Raw genomic sequence first — 27097 nt, 5'->3', positions numbered from 1 at the left:
TTTTATAACCATAACTTATTAATTATTCTTATTATAATCTTAATGTGAGTTATTACAGATGTTTTCTGAAAAGAAACCAAGAATAATACATGATTCTAATTATTTGATACCAAAGTTACATTTGCTTGTTTTTCTTATAAGTGTTCTCACAAATATAAGTGTAAGTATTATTACAAGTAAATCAATATTAATATAAGTATTTTACTTTGAATCTTATCAAATTACTCAAAATGTTTAGATTTAATTTTTTAAAACTTTCATGCTTTAAAATAGTCTCAGCTATTTTTATAAATCTGCAGGCTGGAAACTTCCTCTTTTTCCAGGAAACCTGCTTTTCTTGTTTAATGAATCTCTCTGACTGACTATGATTTCTTATGATTAGATAGAAAAAAGTAGAATTAAAGCAAAGTTTGCATGAGACAAAAACAACACACACAACCAGATTTATTTTATTGACACTTAAGTCTACTGTTGGGCCTTGATGTCACTTGAGTGATTCATTTTAAAGATAACTTTATTTATTATTACTGTTAAACTAAAATCTCCAGCATGGGGAAGTGGGATGAGCTCGGATTTTCTTGACAATGTGTGTATGTATATGCATACATATATGTATTTATGTGTATGAATTTGCACACACCATTGAGATGTGTATGAGTTTTTTGTATGAGATTTTCTTCTGAATATAATTGATGATCATACTCCAGTCCGGTAGGTGGCGGTAAATGCACTTTAAGTTGGTTCCCATCCGTCAATAAAACACAAGAAGAAGAAGAAGGAGAAGACACGTTTCAGAAACCTAACGCTCAGCAATGATGACTAAACGACCAAATATACTGTTAACAGGTAAGATGTTGTTTACGACTTTGATGTCCCATTTCCTAATAACGTTTGTGACCTAACTACGCTGGACGAGTGTAATTTGAAATATGTTTCGTGTTAGTGTTAGCAGTACTCAACACTCAGTGGATGTTTATGTAGAAAAGTGGGAAGGAGAACATCTCCTGTAACGTTTCCTTAACAAGGCATGGTTCCAATTCATAAAGTGATTCTAAAATGTTTTAGACTAGGGGTTTCACACTGACTCGAAATCCTTATTTTATCCGTAATTTATAGGAAGTGTTGGTTCAAGTAAGGGGTCAGTGGAAGAAACATTGCTATACCATGCCTTTTACATGCATGGCTTAGCATGACGTTACCAGAGTAGTCTCTGCTGTTAATAAATACTTTTGTTGTGTTATTCAGTTTATTACAACAACTGATAAGAACCTCTTCGCAGGTAAGGAATTGCGTTCATGCCTAATTGAAATTCTGTAAACATGTGGTTTGAGACCTGTTACTAAAATGGTCTGTTGCTTGTAGCACATAGCAGTTTCCTTTATGCCAATGTTGTGGGTCAACCGTTTTGCTCTTTGTGCAACAACCAGGTGCATTTTTACCAGTTCCGAGTCCCGACCATGAACCCCTTAAGTTTCACCTTTGGACAAATGATGAGAGTTTGTTAAAAGTTTAACAGGATTTAATGACAAAATCATCAAATGTGTTACAATCGTACAATAGGAACAGATACAGAGTGACTTTCATCGTCGCAGCGTTGGGCCACACTTAGCACACCTTATGAATGAAACCAAGTGAGGCAAAGACTGTAGCGCATGTTTAGCTTTTTAGTCTTTTCTGCAATCTGTATCCTCCAAAGCAGTGGTCCCCAACCTTTTTGTCACCGCGGATGGGTCAAGGTTTGGACAGTTTTCTGCGGCCCGGGGGTGGGAGGGGGGTGTCACATGGAATCATTTTTAATTTTCTGCCCTGATTTTCCCGTCATGACAATCCTAGAATGTTTCGAGTTCTATTTACAATGCGATAATCCTAATAATCCTGCTGTGTGGTGTGTTACATAAAACGTGATCTAAAGTCGGGCCTGTCGCAGCCTGCGGGGTTTTCCCTGACTGGGAGCGAGAAAGCAGCCTGTTGGATGTGACAGGTAGCCAATCAGAAAGCTCAGTGACGTAAGCACAAAGGGGAATCCCAAACAAACAACAGCTGACAGAGTCAGGTGGACTTCGGAGATTATATGTGGAAACAACGTGACTGTTTATTAAACACTTCGTAAAGGAATATCCATAGAAATGATAAGGAGAGGAGTTGGAGCGAAATTGCGACCGCAATTGATAAACCCGTTAGCTTTTCAGATATTTATTATTAACGTAACATAATTAAATTATAATGATAAGGTTATTTATTCAGTCAGGGCTTGATGCTGACACTAGTAACATGCATTGCAGGTAGATTGTGACTAGTAAAACATTGATTAATGCCTGGTTTTAAAATTAGTTAACTGGACTTGTATTCGTTATTTTGTGCCCATTGTTCTCAATGTAATTGTAAACATTAAAACAGCAAATACTGTAATAACAATTTACTACCTCAGTCATTAACCGAAGACGTTTAAAGAAACGACAGAACAGAAAACCATCTATTGATGGTTTTCGTAGTGTAACTACGAAACAACAGAATTTACCTCCTTATAGTGCAGCAAATAGTCGCTACTCGCGCTCTTTCTGCTCTTATCCAACGCCTTTTCTTTTTTATATACATCTTTTATCACTTAAAATAAACTGACAAACTACGTTGTCAGCCGTGTTTGTTTACTCTAAATTTATGAATAGTGAGCTTTTACAAATGTTTCTATCTGGAATCTGAATGTCAGTGAGTGAAATCGGTTTGGGTGTGGTGTGTTGCTCCTGACACGTACCACACACTGCATGATTGAAACTGTTATACTTACGTTTTTTGTTTTGTTTTGTTTATTTTACCGTTTTGTGTGTGTGGTCTCTCAGGTTTTGAAAATCGGCGACAACTCTAAAATTGTGCCATGTGAACACGGCACGATTTTTGAATTAGAAATAGATTAATATAAATATATTTTAAATAGACTCACAAGCTTTACTCCTCTTCCGGTGTGGACCACTGCCCTAACGCTCGCTGACTCTGGTAGCTATGGTAACGTTTAAACATCCCTTCAAAATAAAATACAGATACGCCTCAAAAACGAATATAAAGAACATTTTATTTTTATGAAAATTTTAACTCATGACAACGATACATTAATGAGAGCCCTGAGGTTGTTTCTCTCCAAGTAGATGGTCCCATCTGGGATTGATGGGGGATAACGACACTCGAAGTGTGTTGCTTATGTCCAGTCTACTCTGTTGTTTTGTTTTGGTTGCTGTCACTGCAGAAAACCCCGCTTCACATAGATATGATGTCGGAAATAGCAACAGGGTTTTCAGTGCTGTGGTGGCGATGTCAGGGTACTCTGCCATGACTTTAATCCAGAACACCAGCAGAGTTGCTTTCTCAAACATATTTTTAAGGCCGCCGTCATTTGCGATCTCCAGCAGCTGATCTTGCACAGACATGCTAGATTCACCTGGTTTGTTGACAAATGGGTTGCGGATCCATTCCTGGCCAGTTCGTGGGTCTTTTGTGGTTGGGAAGTAGCTTTCAAACTCCTTTAAAAGCAAAGACAGGTGATCCTGCACCAGGTGAGAGAATGAAGGCTCAGGCTCATTCTCACCCAAAATCCCCGCTAGTGTTTGAAACATGTCCAATATGCCTTTGTTCACTCGCCGTCCCCACAAATCCAAATTGGCTTTAAATGCATCTACTTTATCTGCCAACTTGAAGACAGTTGTCATTTTTCCTTGAAGTGACAGATTGCGTTCATTGAGCAGGTTGAATATGTCGCACAAGTAAGCCAATTTTGCGACCCATTCTTTGTCACTGAAATGTGCTGCCAGCGGTGACTTCTTTTCTGAGAGAAATCTTTGCAGCGTTTCTCGTAGTTCAAACACTTTGGCCAGCGATTTTCCTCGGGACAACCATCTTATTTCGGTGTATAAGAGAAGGCGTCTGTGCTCTGCGTCCATCTCCTCACATAGTTGCTCAACCAGGCAAGAGTTAAGGGCTTGTGCTTTGACATGATTAATAACTTTAACAACATCATTCAATATGCTGTTCAATTCTGCTGGCATTTTTCGGCTTGCCAGCATTTCCCTGTGAATGGTACAATGTGTAGATTCACATTCAGGTGCAACTTCCTTAATCCGAGTAGTTAAACCAGACAGCCGTCCGGTCATAGCAGCAGCTCCGTCTGTGCATATGCCGACACAAGAGGACCATTTCAGTTTTTCTGATATATAACCATCCAGCGACTTGAACAGTTCTGCGGCAGTGGTGTTTGTTGGCAACGATAATGCACATAACATATCCTCATGCACATGAGGATGAGGATATGTGCATGACTCGCACATACACAAGTAGTATTGCCCTGTTGTCAACATCTGTAGATTTGTCTACCTGGAGGGCGTACCGCGCTGATGCATTAATCCTCTCCAACAATTGTGTCTCAATGTCTTCAGCTATTTCTTCAATGCGGCGAGTCACGGTGCTAGCCGACAGAGGCACCTGCTCGATCTTTTTAACAGCAGCCTCTCCTAGTAGTTCACGGCAAATGTCTTTAGCGGAGGGCAAAATCAATTCTTCACCAATAGTAAATGGCTTTTTAGCCTTAGCAATACGATTAGCGACCAAGTACGATGCTTTCAGTGCATTTGCATTTACTGTTGTGGTGGCCCTCAGTAATTTCTTCTGTCCATCATGTTCTTGTTTTTTTCTTTCAAAATACTCCAGGGGCTTGTCTTTTAATCCGGGATGTTTTGACTCTAAGTGCCGAAGCAGTTTTGACGGCTTCATTGCCTCATTAGCAAGCCGGTCACCACATATGACACATAGCGGGCTTGGAATATGAGAGTCACCTACCGGGACAAATCCATATCTCAAGTAGGACTCCTGGTATTGTCTGTTAAATGTTTTTTTTTTTCTTGCAAGTGGGCTCTTCAGCCTCTTCACTGGGCCCTTTCCCCTTCGTAAAAAAACTTTCTAAAGATAACTGTTTATTACTCATTTTGCCTGTTTCTTACTCCCTGTTGGCTCGCAAGACAACCGACAGAATCCGGTTAAAGGTTTTTCAAAATAAAAGCTCATTCAGACTCCAATAATACATAAAACGCATATATTTAATTATTTTTAGTGCAGCCCGGTACCGGTCCGCGGCCCGGGGGTTGGGTACCACTGCTCCAAGGGTTGTCTAACCAGTGCTTTAAGTGGAAAAACAAAAGTTCCTGATCCTTTTAATGACATAAATATTGGACAGAAACATGTATTATATCTTTATATAGACCTGTCTTATTGATTTATAGATCTATAGTTTTACTGTACAGAAATTACAAAGAAAAAACTGGCTCTTAATCAAATCCTAATGAGTTAAATTGAAAATGTAATGGAGTCACTTACAGCATCATGACATTAAAACTGACATGAAACATAATATTAAAGAACTAAATATGCAGGATAAAATCTAATTCAAAACATGAATAAGTTCCTTATTACTGTTATGGTCTGTAAAATATGTATTTTACATATTTTATTATTTATATTATTTGAAAATATGTTTTTTAATTCTTAGTATTAGATGTGGTATCAACAAAGCTGTGGCACTTATAGTCCCTTGTATTAATTATTGCTCAAAAGGCCTTGCCATGCATGTTTATTCCTCTGTATTTAGTTAGGTTCGTAGTTTTTTTTCTCGGATTTTGTTCTTTCTGCATTTCTGTTTAGTTTCCTTTGATTAGTATTATCCTTTCTTGCGCTAGTATTATGTCTTCTTTAGTTTCTCTCCTGTTAATTTGCTTCCTGTTTTTCATTGACGCTCATCAGTAATCCTGCTGTCCCGTCATCAGGTGTTTCACCTAGGGATGGACGCTCGGATCAGGTTTTTTGCTGCCGATTCCAATCACCCATGAGGGCCGATCACTGCCGATCATCTGGATTGGCTGTTAATTTTTTGCTTTCGGTATAAATGCTACTACGTGATCTGGCAAAATTTTTAAAATGATCTGGTAATAAATTTACCTAATTTAGACATAAAACATGCAAAATATTTGCAGGCACAATACAGAAGCTATTCAATCAAAATTACAACTAAAAAAAACCTGCAATCAGTAAAACAATATTTAACAGTAAGGCTTTCTATACCCTAAGCCAGTGATTCCCAAAGATTTTCTGGGCCCCCCTATGGATTACAATAAAATCCCCCCAAAAAAGAAAAAAAAATCAACTGGGCACACATCGTTCAACCAGGCATAAACCTATACACATAATTTGTTTTCAAATTCCACTTAAGTTTATTTCACAGTTCAGATTACAACAAAACACACTACAAACCATCTTTACAGTGAAACACTTCTGTGTAACAGTTTTTTTTTTTCCTTCATCCATACCGTCTCCCGCGCCCCCCTGCAATGGCACTGGCCCCACACTTTGGGAACCACTGCCCTAAGCTATGCTTGAGTCAAATAAATCTGCCTATCGAATAATGTCAACAAAAAAGGAAACATTCATTCAAAGTCAAATGCAGGTTGGACCAAAATAAACCATCCTGAGTTACTAAATCAAAACTTCCTGAGAGCTTGGCTAGCTGATTAATGCTGGTTCTGACTGAACTGAGTAATTCTGCAGTATGCCAGGAGGAGGCAGAGGAGATCGATTATTAGTTTGAATGCTGCAGGCATTCACAATCTTGAGTTCCTGTTTCTCTTTATTACTGTGAATGCTGTAGGCATGTTACAACAGTACAAAAAAAACCTTTTGTAATTTGTGTGTATTTTGGTGTGTTCCTGTATTGTCTGAAAAATTATAAATGAATTGTAGAACACCTGTCCCTCCTCCCTGCCCCAGTGTCCAGGTTCTGCATTACCTGGTTTTGTGTTTGCTGTCGGCACAGCGCACAGAGTAACGCAGCTCCTCCTGCGGCTCCACGACTTGGATGTCCTGCTGCACAGATTTGACACTTATCTTAATATTAATAATTATAATGGCGTTTAGTTGCACAAATTTACAGACTCATTCATTCGTGGCTGTTTTCACGTTTATAGCGCTGTTCATATTAGTCTCCATGTTTGCAATTATCTGGAGCGCAATGCAAAGCTTGACGTAATTCAGAGGTAATATATTAACTTGACTTTAACAAAGACGCAACGGGACGGATCATCTGGGAAATGATGGACAGGAACAGTCTGACTAAAATTACCTGGATGTCACACAAATTCAGGGGTTTATGTCTGCTTATTTCCAAGCCCAAAACCGCAACTTGCGACTCATGCTGGTCAGCAAAAAGACAATTCTTCTACATGTCATCCATAGCCGCGCTGCCGCGGTAGAATAATTCCGTTAACTCAATCAAACTTGAACATGTAGTTATTATTAATTTTGTTCTATGCTCCACAGCAAAGGGAGAAAACGTTAAAGTACAACTCAAAAACACGTCTTTCTCGCTCTCTGTATCAGCACAACTACGCGCAGACTTGTTGCCATAGCAACTAACAACAACACCCCTAAATAAACCACTGAAATATTTCCCACACAAAGAGCAGAACATTCAGTCTGTTGCAGTAGTATGGTTTTAGGCTTAATGTTTATTTTGCGATTATTTATAAGTGATTGCTGTGATACGAGGAGAAAACTATAAATACAGTATATTGCTGCACTTTACTGTATGGCTAGCTCACTGTTACTGTCTCTTACTCTGCAGTTGTGGAGTCACAATGTCTGGGATTATGAGCGCCCCCTCCTTGAGGCAAGAGAACTGCCTGCCTCACCTCGAATCTGTTCTCTGGTTTCTGATCGCTTCTCCGCACATGAAACACGTTACACACACAGTTGGTGACAAAAAACACTGGACATTATATACATAAGCTAAATTATGGAAAATCAGTTCATACATTAAATGTTTTTTAGCCATTTTATTGGCGACATACAGACAGGAGGACAGGACGAGAATGCTCCCATAGAATGGCAGCCAGTGCAGTTAGTGAGAGTTTGATCAATCTCAGGTGAGGCTCATCTCGCTTCCTCACCGGCAGATGTGTTACTATAACTCTCCAGTTATCACATTTAAATATGGTAAAACATTTCGGCTTTGTTGGAGAAATTGTGGAAAGGTGGGGGATTTTACTCATATATTTTGCGATTGTCCGAAGATGGTTAAGTTTTGGAAAAATGTGCCCAACAGATATGTGAAGTATTTTAGGCATTTATTTAGATCTGGATACATCTGCATATATTTTAGGAATAATCCCCTCGGACATGATCGACAAAGACAATAAGTACTTGATCAGAGTTTTGCTTCTGATTGCGAAGAAGTGTATAACATATGCTTGGTTAAGGCCACAACCTCCCAGTATTACACAGTGGAGAGATAGAATTAGAAAAGTCTATATTATGGGAAAAACAACATCAAGACTACAACTTAAGATGGAGACTTTGAAACAAAGAGGAAACCTATATAGAACTAAATTCATATTCTAACCTTGACACCTTTATTTATTTATTTATTTGCTTGTGTACCTTTCAAATTTATTTTGTATTATTATTATTGTTTACTTTTATTACTTTAGTCTGTATTTTCATTATGTCTAGTGTTGTGACTTCCACTGCAGTTAGGGTTAATGTAATACCCCATTTTCTCCTAGACCTGTCTCAGGGTAAGACTCGAGGGTTTTAGAGATTTTCCGGACCCGTTAGACAGAGAGCTGGTCACTAGTTAGTCCATGGGAGTTGTGAGGTTTAGGGTGGGGCTGGCTATTGCAGAATAACAACAGTTACAAAGTCGGCCTTCTGTCACCTGAAGAACATTTCCAGGATTAGAGGACTAATGGCTCAGCCAGATATAGAGCAACTCATCCATGTGTTTATCTTTAGTCGCATTGATTACTGCAGCAGCGTCTTCACAGGTCTGCCCAACAAATCAATCCTCCAGCTGCAGCTCATCCAGAAAACTGCAGCTGCTGTTCTGACTAAAACCAGAAAGATGGAGCACATCACCCCAGTTTTAAAGTCCTTCCACTGCCTCCCTGTAGCTCAGAGAATAAACTAGAAAATACTGTAAGTTTATAAATCACTGAACGGCTTAGCACCACAATATATTAAAGATCTGTTGTTGTTGTATCATCCTTTCAGACATCTCTTGTCTTCTGGTTTTGCTCTGTGGTGTGCTCAGTCTGTGCAGATTTACAAAAATTCAGAAATGTATGGCCAGGGGCTGCAACAACACCGTGGGTCAGGACTTTGTACTTTGCAACGCCTCCTTACACTCGCTTCAATACCTGGTGCACATTTTTCCTACCACACTTTTTCCTTCCACTCAACCTTCTATGAATGAGACTGTGTTCTCTGTAAGCTATAGTCATAAACAAATACAAGAAATAAAGGCTTAAAATATTTCAAATATTTAAACCAGTTTAAACACTTTCATTTTCTAAAATGGGTGGCTAAAAATATAGAACTTTTTTATGATATAGTTTTTTTTAGCTGTAAATGAAATTTACTGACTTTATTAGGACACTCATAGATGTTATAAATAAATAAATGAATCGGTCATTCCCATTCACCTAGAATATCTGACAGAGTGCATGATTTGTATTTTAATGACACTTTGTTTGCTCTGAATATAATTGTGAGTGTTCAATCTAATATAGTGGAAATATGTTTGTTTCATCCACATCCACAGGAACACCCGGAGTAGGGAAGACAACTTTGGGAAAGGAGTTGGCTGCACAGACAGGGTTGACATATGTCAACATTGGTGAATTGGCACATGAAGGTAAGACCCACAACAGAGAAAGATGTCACGGGTACAAATATTATAGAGAGGGAGAGACTTTCATCCTGATGTTGATCCCCCAAATCAAAAGTTTACAAGCTGTTATCTCAAATTACCACACCATACCAACTTTATTTATGAAGCACTTTATACACTGACAGGACCAAAGTGCTATACACAATCATAAAATACAATGCAATTATAAAATAGAAAAAATTGAATATAAACTACATATTAATATACAGACACAATAAAACAAAGTGAAACATTTACTCTATTTTGAGCACTTTTGAAGTCATTTGAGTCTAATGTTTCCCTCATCAAAACCAAACGGCCTTCCTGGTCTATAACCTGTTTGGATACCTGGAAATCTAGTTACTTTGCAATTAGTATAGCAAAGCCTCTTGTATGTTCATTTGGATGGAAGAGTAAAATTTCTTTTTAAACCCCAATTTTAAATGTTTTTTATGGTTTTCTTTTAAGTGAGGTCTTAGCTATGACCTTTCCTCTTTTGATTGGATTTTGTCTCCTGTGAACATTCAGTTATAATTTTATATTGCTGTTGAGACATAGATCTTTCTTTTTTTTTCTCCAAAGAGTTTTTGCGGCGCTAGTGGCTCATATTTTTTCTACAGTAGGCAGACAGGAAGGAGGGTGAGTAGAGGGGGGAAGACATGCGGCAAAGGTCGTCGGGACCGGGAGTTGAACCCGCGACGTTCGCGTCGAGGACTAAGGCCTCCAAACGTGGGGCGTGCTAACCCCCTGCGCCACCACAGCACGCCCCGAGACATAGATCTTTAAATTAAATTGATCCCTCTTACTTACACATCCAGGGTGACCTTAACATTTGAACATGAGTAAAAATCCGAAATAAAAAAACTTGTAACTTTCAAACATACAAATGAAGATAGTAAAGGAATGACTTCCAAACCAAAATGACTCATTAGGGAGTCCAGGTTGGAGAGAAAAAATACCCAGAGTATGGGGCCTCCCTCAAGCGGAAACCAACATAGCTCAGTATGAGTATCAGCTCAGTGCACAATTAGATCCTTTAAACCTAATATCTAATTGTTACGACCCGGCTCGGCTAGGGAAAAGGGAAGCAACATTAAAGAAACCTAGATGGTAAGGTTTAACAGTTCAGAGGTTTATTGTTTGGGTTCAACAAAATTAAAGGGGGTAAAATTAACAATAATCAAAATGTAGAGACTAACAAATGGATACTAAACAAAACAAGGCCCCAAAACAATCAGGTGTAAGTCAAAGACTTTAACCAAACAAAATAGACTTTCAGAACAGGGTACACAAAAACAACCTACAAATCCCTAACAGAGAATCAAAGATCCCACACGGGGACAAAGTGAGTGGCACAAGCTATCCAAGCTAACAAAGGTTGTCAGAGCTAACAAAACAAGGTTACAGCAGTCAACCAAAAACCCCTAACAAAGTGGCAAGCTGTTTCAACAAAGAAACAGCCGCGCCTTCTCCCAGGATGTCCTTGGTTCTTAAAGGGAGGCCTCAACAGTGATTGGTGGAGCCGGCAATTGATGACCCAATCACGGTAGGCCTCAGGATGTGACACAGGACAAGCAGGGCAGCACCCACTTCCAGGTGGAGTCAATCTGATTAGCCACTGAAAAACAACAAACACAGAAAAAGGCCACTGGCCGTAACACTAATCTATTTATATCAATCAGTAAAGTAATGTTAATATTGTTAACATTGGTGAAGGCTAAATGAGAGATGGTTATAATAATGTCTCACAATGTCTCTGAAAATGTTCCATTCTTATTCCATATGCTGGATCATTTAACACCCATGTGGTACGATTTGCAATCATTGATTTCAATATGATTGCAAATCGTACCACATGGGTGTTAAATGAATTATCTTGGCAAGGAGGCATCGTGACAAAATCCAGATTTTTTCCCCATGTTTTCCATGTGTCTGGGTTCTGTCGCTTTTCCTCCACCATCTTCGAGGACAGTCTGTCCAGTCACTCCATCAGCGGTGCTGTGGGGGACTATTGTTATCTCTGTAGTCAGGTGCAAGCCCCGTCATCTGCACATCCTTCATGACTTCAGCTGCGCTGTTATATGTGGCCAAACAACACAGAGCTTAGCTGACAGCGAGTTTGAAAGTGGAGACCCTTTTCTTTCAGGAGTTTTTTGATAGGGGGATAAGCTTTCCTCTTCTTTTGGGTCTCTGCCAGATAGTCCTGGCCAATATAAACCCACTGCTAATTGAGACAGATCTCTCCTTTCTCAAAGCAAAGCATCAAATCCTTGGTTCTGAATGCCAAAAAGTAAATCACCACAGAGCTGGGGTTGACATTTTGCGGTGGTTTGGGACCAAAACATGGTGGCAGCATTTTATAGCTACATTGATATCCTGTAGTGACAGCTAAGCTTTAAACTCCAGCAAGTTGTTGCACTTGAACATTCTGTACAGGTGTTTATTTAAATAGGGTTATTTTGTCCCTTCCAGCGTCTTAATATGACCCGCCTTGCCATGGTGAGAGCTATTTTTAACCATTGTGCTTTTTTTTTGTTCTTATTTTGACTTTATAATCCAAGAAGTTATAAAGTCTCAGTGTAGGTGTCAAGACTAAGTTGGAGTTAATGGTGCTGTAATTCTTCTCATGACCTCCTGCCAATAAGACATTGTACTCGGACACGTGAGGAACATATGATGCATGTCTCCTGGACTTTGTTTACATCGCCTGCAAATATTGGAATTACTCATTCTAGCTCTAAATAATTTAGCTAGTATCCAATATAGTGTGTTCAGAATTTTGAACTGTATCAATTTGGAGCGTGCGTCCCTCATGGGCTAACATTTATGTGAGTATTGCACCCCACTCGTCCTTGCTGAACTTTTTGTTTAGTTCTGATTTCCATACCTTTTTAAAGTCTTTAAATTAATACTGCAAATGCTCTCAATCAAATAGTTATAAATACAATTTACTCGTCTTGGAGAATCTTTCAATTTATTAAACAAAGTGTATATTGGTGACTCAGTGGGTATGATTACCTCGGGTTTCTTTCATTTTGTGAGGCAAACTGCCTCATAGATAATCAGTTGCAAGAACTTCCAGAAATCTTTGTTATTTAGATTATATAATTCTTGAGATTGTTGAAATGACCATGGGTATTATTTTGGAAGGAGAAATTTATGCTGTCAATCCCTTTTGTATGCCAGCTCCTTCAAACAATTTTTCCCTTAATTTTTAGTTTTGGATTATTCTACACTGAGGCTGTTCCCTGAGTGAAGGGACAGGTGTCTACTTTTCTATGTAGATGCTGCCAAACATTTCTAGTGAGAGTCACAATTGAATTGGATTTAACTCCGCCATTTGGATGTTGGGATAGATAATTAAAAACTTTAAATGGAGCAATTACTTCATGTGCAATAATAAAGAGCAGGAGTGACAATGGGTCTCCCTGTTTAGTCCCGCAAGTTGATCTTGTTCCATTAGTTGTTAGTCACTTTTGAGTGTGTAGATAATTTTGATTATTTCTAAAAAAAAGAGTGCTGAAACCCAAATTTTCTAAATGTATAACGTAGCACAAATCTATTCTTTAAAATTGGTTAAATCATTCTTCATGTTGGTGGAGAAGTTATCACGAAAGCAGCATAGTTCTTCCCTCACATGTGAATGGATGGCTGAACTTTCTTTGTAGATAACTCCGATGCTAGCTTGAAGTCCTTAGAAGAACAGAATTGTTTGTCTAGGAGCAGATATTTCTTAATAAAACTCATTAAAATCTATCATTTTTTTGCGTATAAAGTGTGCCAATAAAATTATTAGTGTAAAGTAAAAATGTAGATTGTATTGAACACTATTGCAACTTAATCAGTAAGATGTATGTATTTATGTTTTTATTTATTCATCAGTGGGAGGTAATCCCACAAATTTAAAGAGAAAGAGCCACATAGTAATATAGTTATATTCTTGGATATAAATTTTTGAAGAAAAATTGTATTTTAAAAGGTCTCATTGCAATATTGTTTTTAAACTCTCCATTAGCCCGGTTAGAATAACAGTAATGATGAGTAATGGGGTGTTGGGTTAGAGTTAGGAAAGTTGACAAGTCATTTTTTGTCAACATCCCAAAATCAGAAGGCAGAGGATAGCCTGGACCTGGGTGTTATTTCAGCTCCCTGAAACACAGCATTTACATATACACTGAAATCATATGGAAATCTTAAAGAAGGGACAGTTTTACACCGTTGAGTCTGAATTTTGTTTATTTGTATTTCAATTGTAGATTACAATACATTTTTTATATAATAAACTTGTTATATTATAACAAGATAGTATTAATATAATACTTTATTGTTCCCCTATTGACCGGGGGCAGAGATGGGAGTGTGGGAGGTTGTTTGTCCCAGCATAGCAGACATTAAAAATGAAAAATTAGTAAATAAAGTAAAAATACTAAAAATAAACTTACAACTATAAATAACAGTTAACAGTGATAGTCTTAAGTACACACACATATCACTCAGTATATTGCTAAATATATATTCAACATTTAAAATGCACAGCTCTATAGAGACTTATTATACTGCCAACCCAGGACACAGGGAGGGGCTCAGTCTGCTGGTCAAACGGGAAGCAGTCCAGTGACATAGGGTATGTAACTCTGAGACATACTGGTAGACGCAGGCTAAAATCAAAGTATAAAAGACAACAGAAAATTCATCCCTGATTTCTTCACATTCTGAAAATACACATATTTTCAGCATATTGGGTTATTGGCTTGTAGCATCTTCATAGCATAGTTGTGATTAGGGCTGTTGTAAACAAATATTTTAGTAATCGAGTAATCTTAACAATTATTCTTACGATTAATTGAGTAATTGAATGAAAAAAAGACAAAATTTTGGTGAATCTAACATTACAGAAGTATTACTATCGCATATTAACATCAGTCCAATTTTTCACAGTTGAGCATCCCTAACAATAACTTTTCTGTAGTTTAGATAATTAACCTGTAACAATAGTAGCCCACTTTCTAAGTTAACCTGAAGAAAAGTTATACAAAAATCTGAAATTATATTCTTTTATAATTTTATAAAAAATTTATAATTTAATTTAATTTTTTTTAATAATTTTTTAATTTTATAATTTTATTTTTATAATTATATTCTTTTTGTTTCCACATCTTTCGGTAGGCAATGAAAACCACCGCTTTTGTTTTGGGAGCACTTTCAAGACACACCTGTTGCTGCCACAAATTAAACTTGGTCTGATTATTAAAGAACTCAGCAACGGAGAACCTCCAGGTTCTGGTTATGATGGACTAAATGAACCCAGATATTTTGTCTTATAAAAATTTTTCCTGGCCCAAACACAATGATAAAGACTCAGATCATGAACTTTATTATTTTTTAAATACAAACGAAAGATAAAATTCACATCACACCAAGCTAATATTATGTAGTTCTGGTGTTTTACACTGTCGGCGCAGAACGTCAGCTCAGATCTCTGAGCAGCTTCTCTGCTTTTCTCTTCTTTATTACTGTCAGTTCTTCAGAGAAACGAGCTGCTAGCAGCGCTGCTAACTCACAGTCATTCCGTAACAAAACGTAATGATCGTGTTCCTGTCATTCCCCGTGATTAAACTCACAATTACTATCCTCTGTACTGAGCAGCTCTCTGATAGCAGATGGTGTGTTATTGTATTATAACCGAAAAAAGATGTAACTTCTATCATGAATATAGATTAGCAAAAAACCCTACAAATTACAATGAAATACTGCTACTTCCGGTGGGCGCTGGAAGTAAGACCCATAATCGTTTCCACAGTAAACCACCCAGGAATAAGGTGGATATGGCGCCCCTGGCTCCAAGAGTCAGAACTCACACTGATAGTGAGGCTTCTTTCCTGTTTGGCCCTGTTTGTGGGATGATCTGCCAGAGAACCTGAGGGCTGCAGAAAACTTTGCTGTCTTTAAGAGCATGCTTTAAGACCCATCTTTTTAACTGTATTTCCTGAATTGAATCATTTCTGCTTAATCTCTGCATTTTCCATACAGTTGTGTGTTTTTCCATGTGGGGTTGGGGTGGGTAGTTGCTTTTATTGATATGTAGAGCACTTTGAGCTGCTTTTAGTATGAAGGGTGCTTTATAAATAAAATTGATTGATTGATTTATAAAGGCTTATTTTATTGTGGTCATCATGTTATCCCTTCCTCCCTCGTTCAACTGCGGTGGGTGTAACAATACCATTTTCTTTTCTAACCAATTTGAATAATAAACTGATCTCAACTACATTGAAAATTTTAATCAATTTGGAGTCTATTTACTTCACTTGGGATCTATTTGGAATGATTTGATTGAATCAATTTTGTAAGTGCTTTAAGATGTCATTTGTTGTGAAATGAAAACTAAATTGAAATAATGCATGTCATAAAATGGTCCAATGACAGTGTCAGGCATGAGTATTTTTAATAAAAGCAAAAATTGTCAGCACCATCTTTTACCAATTTATTTATGAGTGAAATACTTTCTAAATCTTTCCCCAGGCCAATATTATGACGGGTATGATGAGGAGTACCAGTGCCCTGTTTTGGATGAGGATCGGGTGAGTTAAATTTTTTCTAACCTTTTCAAACCACTGTTTTTTGTCCCATTCTTATTACATCACCTGTTTAACCTAGGATAGTTATACTTTTGTGCTGATTTGGCAGTAAATAGTAATATACTGTATCTATATATATATAACAGTGATGAGCGGTGAGGTTCATAGCTGGTGAGGCACTTGCTTAATCATAATCAGATATACAAATAAAGACCCCCTTCAGGTTATTGTTAACATAAGGAAATTTTGCGCATGCGGACAACGCTGGAGGGTAAAAAGACAATTCTTTTACATGTCATCCATAGCCACGGTAGAATAATTCCGTTAAGTCAATAAAACATGGAAATTTACTGTAGGTATTATTAATATCGTGCTATGCTTCACAGCAAAGGGAGAAACCGTTAAAGTACAACTCAAAACCACTTCTTTCTACGCGCAGACTCGTTGCCATAGCAATGGACAACAACACCACAAAAAAAAAAGCACTTAAATATTTCCCACACAAAGAAAGGAACATTCAGTCTGTTGCAGTAGTATGGTTTTAGGTTTAATGTTTATTTTGCGATTATATATAAGTGATTGCTGTGATACGAGGAGAAAACTATAAATATATTGCTGCACTTTACTGTATGACTAGCTCGCTGTTACTGTCTCTTACTCTGCAGTTGTGGAGTCACAGTGGCTGGGATCATGAGCGCCCCCTGCCATGAAGCAGGAGAACTGCCTGCCTCACCTCCAATCTGTTCTCTGCCGCACTCTACCATAGAATGGCAGCCAGTGCAGTTAGTGAGAGGTTGATCAATCCCAGGTGAGGCTCAACTCGCTGCTGCCTCACCGGCTTTGCTTCTGAGCATTTGAATGGGAAAATGCGAAAATTCAGCGATTTTGAAGAAAAAATAATCAGAATTGGTTAAGCTAAATAGAAAATAAATACTTTATAGTACAAACCACAGGGTGAAAATAGCAATATAAATTATTTTGTCATTATATATTATTTTTCCATGTTGACAGGTGAGGCTCTGCTTCCCCTGACCGCACGTCACTGATTTATATATATATATAACAAATGAGTTGTGACAAATGAGTTGTGCCATATCCTTTGACGAATATGATTTTCTTCCTCTATTTGTAACCACTGATGCTTGATTGTAAGGAATGGATACCCTACAACATCGGGTGTCCAGTACATTGTTTGCGATCTACCAATCGATCTCAGGAAGGTTTTTTGATCTTCCTAGCAGGGGCGATTCTAGGATCTGACTTTTAGGGGTGCTTAGCCCCCAGCAGGGCTAAGACCCATGAGAAGATATTCGTTGGTGCGGTTTTCTAGATCTAACTGCTTATTTACATACATTCACAAACAAAATTAAGAGACATGCTGTCAGTAATTCACAGAACAAAAGAACAATGTTAATTTTACTCAAACATATATTTATAAAGAGTAACATCAGAGAAACTTTAAATTTTTCCCAGAGCTGTATAAACTCAGTTTGAAACAGAATCTCTAGACCACATCATACCTGCCAACATCTGCTAACAGTAATGAGACACAAGCAGCTGTAGAGAGACACAGTCCTAGTGTGGTCTGCTCTCCCGGAAATTAAAATAAAATCTACTTAAAACTTTGCATTTTCAGTCATTTAAAGAACATTTTGCTAAATGCATAGGATTTATAAACCTAAAACCAGTTTATTATCAAGCTAGACGTTCAGGTTAATGACTATTGAAAATGAGTCCTTAACCTGAACTTTATTTGAAAATCATACTTAGAAATTACATTACCCTTATTTTTATCTGAACGTTTTGCGGCTGTTGGCCTTTTTTCTTTAAACAAGAATGAATGTCCATTTATGGAAAATTAGACATGATGAGTCGGGTTTTACTGTTTCAGTTCACAGTTCATGAAGTGGGTCAATTATAGTTTCACCACCAAACACATTTCTGTTCACACAGAAACAGCCTAACATTCTACACTATTCTTTAGTTTGACCTTATTTAAGTGACTGCAGAGAGATTTGAGAAATTAATTACAAAACAACACAACAGTCACTAATCAAACTTCAAAAAGGAGCAATAAGAGTAATTAACAAGGTTAAGGACCGGGATCAAACTAACCCATTATTTATCCAAATATTTTGCACACATACAACATTTTGTACAGAACAATAAAATATTCTTCAAATAAATAAAGCCTATGCTGTACACAATTTCATTCAGAAATATAAAAATAATTCTAAATTAATTAAGTACTGCATTGCCCATTGCAAAAATCACTAAGCATAATATTTTGCATTACAAATTGTCATCTGAATAAAGGTGCTGATGATACAAGTCTGACCCTTTTATAGCTGGTTAAAAAAAATCTACACTGCTCAAAAAAATAAAGGGAACACTTAAACAACACAATATAACTCCAAGTAAATCAAACTTCTGTGAAATCAAACTGTCCACTTAGGAAGCAACACTGATTGACAATCAATTTCACCTGCTGTTGTGCAAATGGAATAGACAACAGGTGGAAATTATTGGCAATTAGCAAGACACACTCAATAAAGGAGTGGTTCTGCAGTTGGGACCACAGACCACTTCTCAGTACCTATGCTGTCTGGCTGATGTTTTGGTCAGTTTTGAATGTTGGTGGTGCTTTCACACTCGTGGTAGCATGAGACGGACTCCACAACCCACACAAGTGGCTCAGGTAGTGCAGCTCATCCAGGATGGCACATCAATGCGAGCTGTGGCAAGAAGGTTTGCTGTGTCTGTCAGCGTAGTGTCCAGAGGCTGGAGGCGCTACCAGGAGACAGGCCAGTACACCAGGAGACGTGGAGGAGGCCATAGGAGGGCAACAACCCAGCAGCAGGACCGCTACCTCCGCCTTTGTGCAAGAAGGAACAGGAGGAGCACTGCCAGAGCCCTGCAAAATGACCTCCAGCAGGCCACAAATGTGCATGTGTCTGCACAAACGGTTAGAAACCGACTCCATGAGGATGGTATGAGGGCCCGACGTCCACAGATGGGGGTTGTGCTCACAGCCCAACACCGTGCAGGACGCTTGGCATTTGCCAGAGAACACCAGGATTGGCAAATTCGCCACTGGCGCCTTGTGCTCTTCACAGATGAAAGCAGGTTCACACTGAGCACATGTGACAGACGTGACAGAGTCTGGAGACGCCGTGGAGAGCGGTCTGCTGCCTGCAACATCCTTCAGCATGACCAGTTTGGCAGTGGGTCAGTAATGGTGTGGGGTGGCATTTCTTTGGAGGGCCGCACAGCCCTCTGCTCGGTACCTAATGGCCTGACTGCCATTAGGTACCGAGATGATATCCTCAGACCCTTGTGAGACCATATGCTGGTGCGGTTGGCCCTGGGTTTCTCCTAATGCAGGACAATGCTAGACCTCATGTGGCTGGAGTGTGTCAGCAGTTCCTGCAAGATGAAGGCATTGAAGCTATGGACTGGCCAGCCCGTTCCCCAGACCTGAATCCGATTGAGCACATCTGGGACATCATGTCTCGCTCCATCCACTAACGTCACGTTGCACCACAGACTGTCCAGGAGTTGGCGGATGCTTTAGTCTAGGTCTGGGAGGAGATCCCTCAGGAGACCATCCGCCACCTCATCAGGAGCATGCCCAGGCGTTGTAGGGAGGTCATACAGGCACGTGGAGGCCACACACAATACTGAGCCTCATTTTGACTTGTTTTAAGGACATTACATTAAAGTTGGATCAGCGTGTAGTGTTATTTCACTTTAATTTTGTGTGTGGCTCCAAATCCAGGCCTCCATTGGTTAATAAATTTGATTTCCATTGATGATTTTTGTGTGATTTTGTTGTCAGCACATTCAACTTTGTACAGAACAAAGTATTCAATGAGAATATTTCTTTCATTCAGATCTAGGATGTGTTATTTGAGTGTTCCCTTTATTTTTTTGAGCAGTGTATATGATGGTCTTTAATGTTTTCTTTAGAGGCTGGTTCTAGACCAAACTTACCACAGGGGCCCATGCAGATAGTGTTTTTATGGAGACACTTAAAAAAAGAATTAAACAAAAACAGAGCAATATTTCATCATTTAATAATGTGAGCCAATGAGCCACTTGGTGTCTCCAGAGATTCAGGTTGCAGATCTCTGATTTAGTAGATGGAAAGTGTGATCCTATCTCAATACAGCAGTTAAAAGAGCAGTACCATAATTTTTAATTCATTAAATTAATTTTTATTAAAAATAATTTTCATGTATTTTTAATAATACCTTAAAAAGAAAATTGTGAAGAAAAAATATCTACCACTGAATATTTGAAAAAGACATTTATTTAGTATAATTTCTTTGGCACCCCTCTGAGCCCCGTCTAGAACTGGCCCTGGCTTGCAGGTCTGGGTTTGGTGCATTTTTGCTTAGCATGTTTTTTCTTCATTGATAGGAAGTCAGATTATCCAAACTGGTAAACCACATTAATAAAATATTAGTGAAATAACACATTAAATGACCACTGGACAATTATTCATAAAATATATCAAAATTTTTTAATAAAACACAGAAAGTAATGTAATGTAGGAAATATTTATGTATTTACTATTAATCTATTCGTATGATTTGTTCATTAAATGGCCACTTATTTTGGCTAATGCTATAATTTATTAAATATCATCCAAATTCAACATCCTAAGCAAAGAATCAAACCACAATAGTCAGCTAAAATCACAATAAAAAAACTTAATCAATTATAACTAAATGTTCTGTACCATGTCAGCCTCAGGAGATGATTGAGGATGAAGAGACGCAGATTTCTGGTTCTTAAGGTTCTGATGGGTCTGCAGTTCCTCTCCTGATCCATTCTGTCTGATATACAGCAGCACACTGCGCCACGACAGACACTTTTTTTTTGTCTTTTGATGTCCACAGTATCCATCCTCTCTGAAATTGTTCAACTTATAATGCGCGTCTTTTCACTCACGTCTGTATTTTTAAAAAAGTTTTTGCTTCTAAGGACATGGAATCGGGTTGAGGACTTTTGAAAAAGACGCAGGTTGATAGCAGCTCACCGCAACTGCGTAGTGTCCGTCTCTAGGCAACGGTGACGTTCAGCGTTGGTCCGTAGCGTCCTGGGGTCCTTTAGCTCCGCCACGACAATTTAGCTGACCTTAATATTTCCTGTGTTTTATTTTGGTCATTATTGTTAAACTTAGTGTTGATGTGTGTATGATAGGCGTTTCTATCGGACAGTTATGTATCGGTTCAATACAGGACGCACATTTAACGGCCAAATATGGGACGACTCCGTATTTTATGGGAAGGGTGGCAACCTGATTCAGGGTGCTGAGATACAGTTTTAGGGGTGCTATAGCACCCTAAAACAGGCCTAGATACGCCACTGCTTCCTCATAGCACCCTCAGGTGACAAACTGAACGCCACCACGAGGCTGAGATGAGCATGTCCTTTAACTTTACACCTAATTTATCTAAAATCCAAATTGTTGTATTTTCACTTTTTGAAATGATGTCTTTCAGTTAGAGCTTTGCTCCATGCAAGCAAATTGTGATAAGCCACACTTAATACATAAAGATTCAAACATCAGCCCTCACATCCAGGTTGACCACATAATTTGAGATGGGGGGTGTTCAGACTGAGAAACAACTGCCTGAGTGGTTTCAGTTTGACTGTACAGACTGACTAATGCTCTCTATTAATCCAAATTGTCCACATTGGTACCTTTGATGAATAGATGCTAATGAATATAATCTGGATTCCTGGATTGCACAGGTGGTGGATGAACTGGATCAAAAGATGGTGGAAGGTGGCGTAATCATAGATTATCATGGCTGTGACCTGTTTCCTGAACGATGGTTCCACATTGTTTTTGTACTTCGCACGGACAACACCCAGTTGTACACCCGACTTGAAGACAGGTAAAGTTTTTTCCCCCTATGTTAACCTTTTAAAATTGTAAAACCTTTTGAGGATTCAGACAAGCATGTCATTAGTTTTGTTTTGTTTTGAAGAATGTTTTGGATGTTTTTTTTTTGGCTATTTTATTTTAATGCAGATTTCCAGTGCCAACACAGCTCTTTTTAAGGTAGTTTTCCACTGGCAGGTGGCACACTAGCAGGTTAATGTGCAGTTCGGTTTTACCCCAGGTAGTGAGCTTTTCCATTATACTCTTTGTTCCTCAGTATTGTGGACAGGCCGTGAGCAACAGCTGTGGTCAACTCTCTGCTGATGTTTGCAGAGACACTCAACAATGGAGAACCTCAAGGTTCTGATGGACTACAATAAACCCAGATATTTAATTATGTCTCGTAGAAATTCATTGCTGTCCCAAACATAAAGACTCAGATCAGCAGATTGTTTTGCTATACATATAAATATAATTACACTGCGTCACTTTTTCGGTTTAGGTAATACAGTTAAAGGATGTAACCACATAGCCACCCATGAACTATGTATTTTTTTTTACATCCAAAGGAAAAATAAAATTCACATCACAAGCTAATATTATGTAGTTCCGGTGTTTTACACTGTTGGTGCAAAACTTCAACTACTCCATCAGAAAGCTGACCACAGTTGGACCATTTCTCCTTTTACTGCTGTCCATTCTTCAAATTGATGTGCTGCTAGCAGCAGCGGAATGGCCTGCTAAGATACGGTCATTCTCTGCAAAACTTAATGCATGGGTTCCTGGCGCTTCTCCTGATTAAACTCATAATTATGCTCCTCCGTCCTCAGCATGTTCCAATGTTGTCTGGAGTTTTCAGTGTTCTACATCACAAGCCAATCAATGAATGCGGTCAGCTGTCAATTAAATCGCTTCGGTACCGTAGCTTGCTCTTTGCGGGTAGTTCTTATTCGTCAGTATGTTAGTCAGGTGCCACTGTGGGCAATTTGGATTAGTAGACAGCATTAGTCAGTCTGTACTGTCAAACTGAAACCATTCAGGTAGTTGTTTCTCAGTCTGAATGCCCCATCATCTCAAATTATTTGGCCAACCTGTTTGTGAGGGCTGCTGTTTGAATCTTTATGTATTAAACGGGGCTTATCACAAATTTAGGGAGTTGCATGGCCTCATACATCTGCTGTTAAATAAGTTAGCACATGCATCTTCAGTGTCTTGCAAGTATTTTATATACAGTAGTTACAAGAGATCACATGTATTAAATTTCACAAAATGGTTAATGCGGTACAAAGTACCGCATTAACCATTTTACTAATTTTTACTTAGTAAAAAAAAACTACATGTAGCTAGATGTTAAGTAACTAATAAACAAAATCTATACCACATTAGATTACTTTGGTTAATTTGCAATCTTCATATTACATGCAGTATGGATATGTTGTTTAAGATTTAAGGTGAACAGAGATGGGGCTGAGAAGAGATTGAATTTCAAAGGGACCAATAAACCTGAGAAAAGACTTGCTAGAAGACATCTTTAGATAAATGTCCCTGATGGAGAGCCAAACCTTTTGTCCAGGTTGATACACAGGTGCAGGAGCCCTTTTGTGGTCAGCCAGAAAGTGATTCTGAACAGAAGTGCAGTCCAGGGCAGCACAGACGTTCTTCCAGGTGTGCCTATACTTGCAGATGCAATGACAAACAGAGGTGACAGACAACACTTTTTCATCAGCTGGAAACTATGGTGGCTGATACACCAAAGAAGCATCAAAAGAAGATGAGCCAATGGCTGAGTAGGCGTGAGCATTGTGTGCATATTCTACCCACATGAAATGTGAACTACAGTACGACGGGTTGGAAGTACACAGACAACGTAATGTAGATTGAAGTTCTTGTTTCATCCTCTGTGTTCATGTTGGGTGGCTACAACCTAGTCCATGAACTCCCAGGGGAGGGCCCCACCAAAACATGTGGAAGGGACAATTGTACTGGCGAGACAGCGCGTCAGGTTTGGTATATTTGGAGCCTGGTCTCTAAGAAATGACTAAATTAAATGGTGAGAAGAAAGGGGACCATCTGGACTGATGTGGATTGAGATGTTTGGCTTGTTGCAGATACGCTAGATTCTTGTGATTGATCCAGACTTCCACTGGATGTTCAGCTCTGTCTAGGTAGTGTCGCCACTCTTCAAGGGCCAACTTGAATTCTAGCGGTTCCTTATCTCCGACATCGTAGTTTTTCTCCAAGGAGGCGAGTCGTCTGGAGAAGGCACATGGGTGAAGTTTCTTGTCAATGGAAGAGATCTGGGAAAGCACAGCACCCACACCAGAATCGGAGGCATCAACTTCCGATATAAGCTGGGTCGAGGCGTCCGGTCAATGGGGGCCTCAGAGAATCTGCTTTTGAGAAGTTAAAAGGTCTGTTCTGCTTGGGGGCACCAAATGAACTCTCTCTTGGGGGAGGTCAGTTGGGTGACAGGGGACACAATCTGACTGAAATTCTTAATGAAATGGTGGCGAAGCCCAAAAAGCTCTGAAGCTGTTTGTGAGAAGAAGGGACCGGCCAGTTACGAATAGATCGAATTTGTTCTGGACCAGTCTTCAAGCGACCATTCTTGAAAACATATCCCAGAAAGGTGATGGAAGAGACAGGAAAATGACTTGCATGTGTGTATTCAGGGTTGCTGGACACAGTCTGAAAATGCCATGCAACTTCTCACTGAGGCACTTACAATGCTCTCTCAAAAGGTTAAAGGCTTTTATTGGGCTTTTTTCCTCTGCTCCCTCCATACCCATCTTTGCTCTGCTTGCTCTGTTTCTGTACTGCTCTTTAGAGCCTCTTTTTCCACATCCTCCAAATCTACAAATTATGAATCTGGTCAACTGGTCTCTCAATGCAATTGATCAAATTTTCTCAACAAGACGACTGAGCAAAGTGTTCTGTGAGGACATATTCGGCAGGATACAGTTTGGAATCTTGGGATGTTTACAAAAATTCTTGTCTGTTCACATTATACCTGGAAGACATGGAGGATCTATATTTATTTAGATTCATAACAAGATTTCTGCTGTTTGGAGTTGGCGGGATACCTCGTTTGTCAACAAATATAAAAAGACGTCGGCAGCTATTTTCTCCCTTGTCAAGCTGCCTGATCAGTGTGATGGATTGGGCCAACTAGCGACTGCTCAGACTAACATGCTGTAGGATCAGAGCTGCAAGTCGGATGCAATTCTTGCTGAGATTTGCAGCTCAGGAAAGATCGCATCCAACTTACTAATACTTACTGTTACGGCTACTCTTGGATTTTATTTTTGAAATCAAAAATCAAAAGGTGCCAGAGTAGTTTCTAGGAGGAGGGTTTTCCGACTCATCCAAAACAAAGCACTCGCGGAAAGTTTTCTGGTGGCAAACGGTGACTTTCTCAATGTACAAAAATAACAGAAACACTCTCCGAGTTGACTTTCCAAAAAATGTAAAATTAAACTTTATTTGGTGCGGTGGAAAAACTATTTCACCCCTCGCTCCTTAACCAAACAATCAGATGCCCTGCAGCAGCTGCTTCCGCTGCCTAATCACAGCAGGAGGCCACCTGATAAGGAGGAGGGTCTAAACAAAACAAATAAATAAACAAGTTACAATAGATATATTATTTATATAAATTTAGATCTGTAACCTTAATACAAAAATAAATTAATCCAATTCTTAATAGGCTCCAACACTTACTAATAGCAATCCAGAACAAGAATCAAACATGGAAACAGAGAAAATATTAGTTTATAAATTGTGGAGCACTTTAGTTTATTGTTATTTCCCTTGCCTTTTTGTCTTTCTTTTAGGTTTGTTATTTTGTTTGTATTTTCGTCTAATTCACCTAAAGCACTTTGAGCTTCCTTGTTGCTGAAAATGTGCTATATAAATAAAATTACCTTTACCTATTGTTGAAAGTATTTTCTGCACCACTGTCTGGATGCTTTTATATCACTTTATGAAACTGCATACCCATAGACATATTGACTGATAATGTTGATGTCAGTCAACATTATCAGTCCAATATTTTTTTTTTACAACAGATGCCTGTTGTTCAAAATACCCTCTAAAACTGGATATGTTCTTGTCTTTTCATTTGCTTACAGGGGTTATACTGGAAAGAAACTACAGGACAATGTGCAGTGTGAGATCTTCCAAACTATTTATGAGGAAGCCATGGAGGCCTACTCTGAGGAGATTGTCCACCAGTTACCAAGTAACACCCCTGAGGACCTTGAGAAAAACCTCCAGCAACTAAGTCAGTGGACTGAGCAATGGATAAAGGATCATAACTAAAACCTGGAGTTCTCTTTTTTTTTTGAAGAATAAATGTATTTCTACCAAATAAATGAGCATTTTTTAGTAGACATTTCAATTACTAACACTTATATTCACCTATAAGAAAAATAATGTAAGCAGGAGCTAATTTTATCTGGTCCGTGTTTTGCAAGGAGTGCAGCAGTTTAATTTTCTCTGTGTGCAGTTTTAAAACTAAATACGGGCCCAAAACTATATTTTAACTAACATTCTCAGAGTTCTCCTAGAGCCCTCTCACATTAGCCTAAAAATTTCTGCCTAGTTTTGGCTGTGATCAGTTGATAGACAAAACAAAAATACACACACACACACACACACACACACACACAAAACCCCCCAGTCAGATAGAAATGTATTAATCATTGAATTTAGACTCCTTCAGACCCCTGGTCCACTGGAATGGACATGACATTTTTCTGGGGTTAAACCAATAAAAAAATTAAGGAATTTATTTGCATGATGAATCTTACAGATTGGTTTCTTATTAAACAAAAACAACAAAGATTATACTCTTAACCTGATACTAGTGAGTTTCAGACATCAAACAAGACG

The 27097-nt window shown here is 38.6% G+C and overlaps 1 protein-coding gene across 1 annotated transcript; it reads left to right on the top strand.

The window, feature by feature from the left end:
- The first annotated feature begins 726 nt into the window (after positions 1–726).
- On the top strand, positions 727–26593 carry ak6 (adenylate kinase 6). The gene is made up of 5 exons (XM_028034732.1): positions 727–846; positions 9629–9721; positions 16256–16314; positions 22075–22220; positions 26335–26593. The coding sequence occupies exons 1-5, from the start codon at positions 813–815 to the stop codon at positions 26522–26524; spliced, it is 522 nt and encodes a 173-aa protein (XP_027890533.1). The 5' UTR covers positions 727–812; the 3' UTR covers positions 26525–26593.
- Positions 26594–27097: the final 504 nt, after the last annotated feature.

The sequence above is a fragment of the Xiphophorus couchianus genome, chromosome 12 (assembly GCF_001444195.1).
Source record: "Xiphophorus couchianus chromosome 12, X_couchianus-1.0, whole genome shotgun sequence".
Classification (NCBI taxonomy): Eukaryota; Metazoa; Chordata; class Actinopteri; order Cyprinodontiformes; family Poeciliidae; genus Xiphophorus; species Xiphophorus couchianus.
Note: the sequence above shows the minus strand (reverse complement) of the source record. Positions and strands in the feature narration are given on the sequence as shown.

Excerpts from the sequence above, each read along its gene's own strand:
- ak6 (XM_028034732.1), top strand. The coding sequence starts at position 813 with ATGATGACTAAACGACCAAATATACTGTTAACAG. Across the intron at positions 847-9,628 it reads ACCAAATATACTGTTAACAG|GAACACCCGGAGTAGGGAAG; the intron begins GTAAGATGTTGT and ends CCACATCCACAG. Across the intron at positions 9,722-16,255 it reads TGGTGAATTGGCACATGAAG|GCCAATATTATGACGGGTAT; the intron begins GTAAGACCCACA and ends ATCTTTCCCCAG.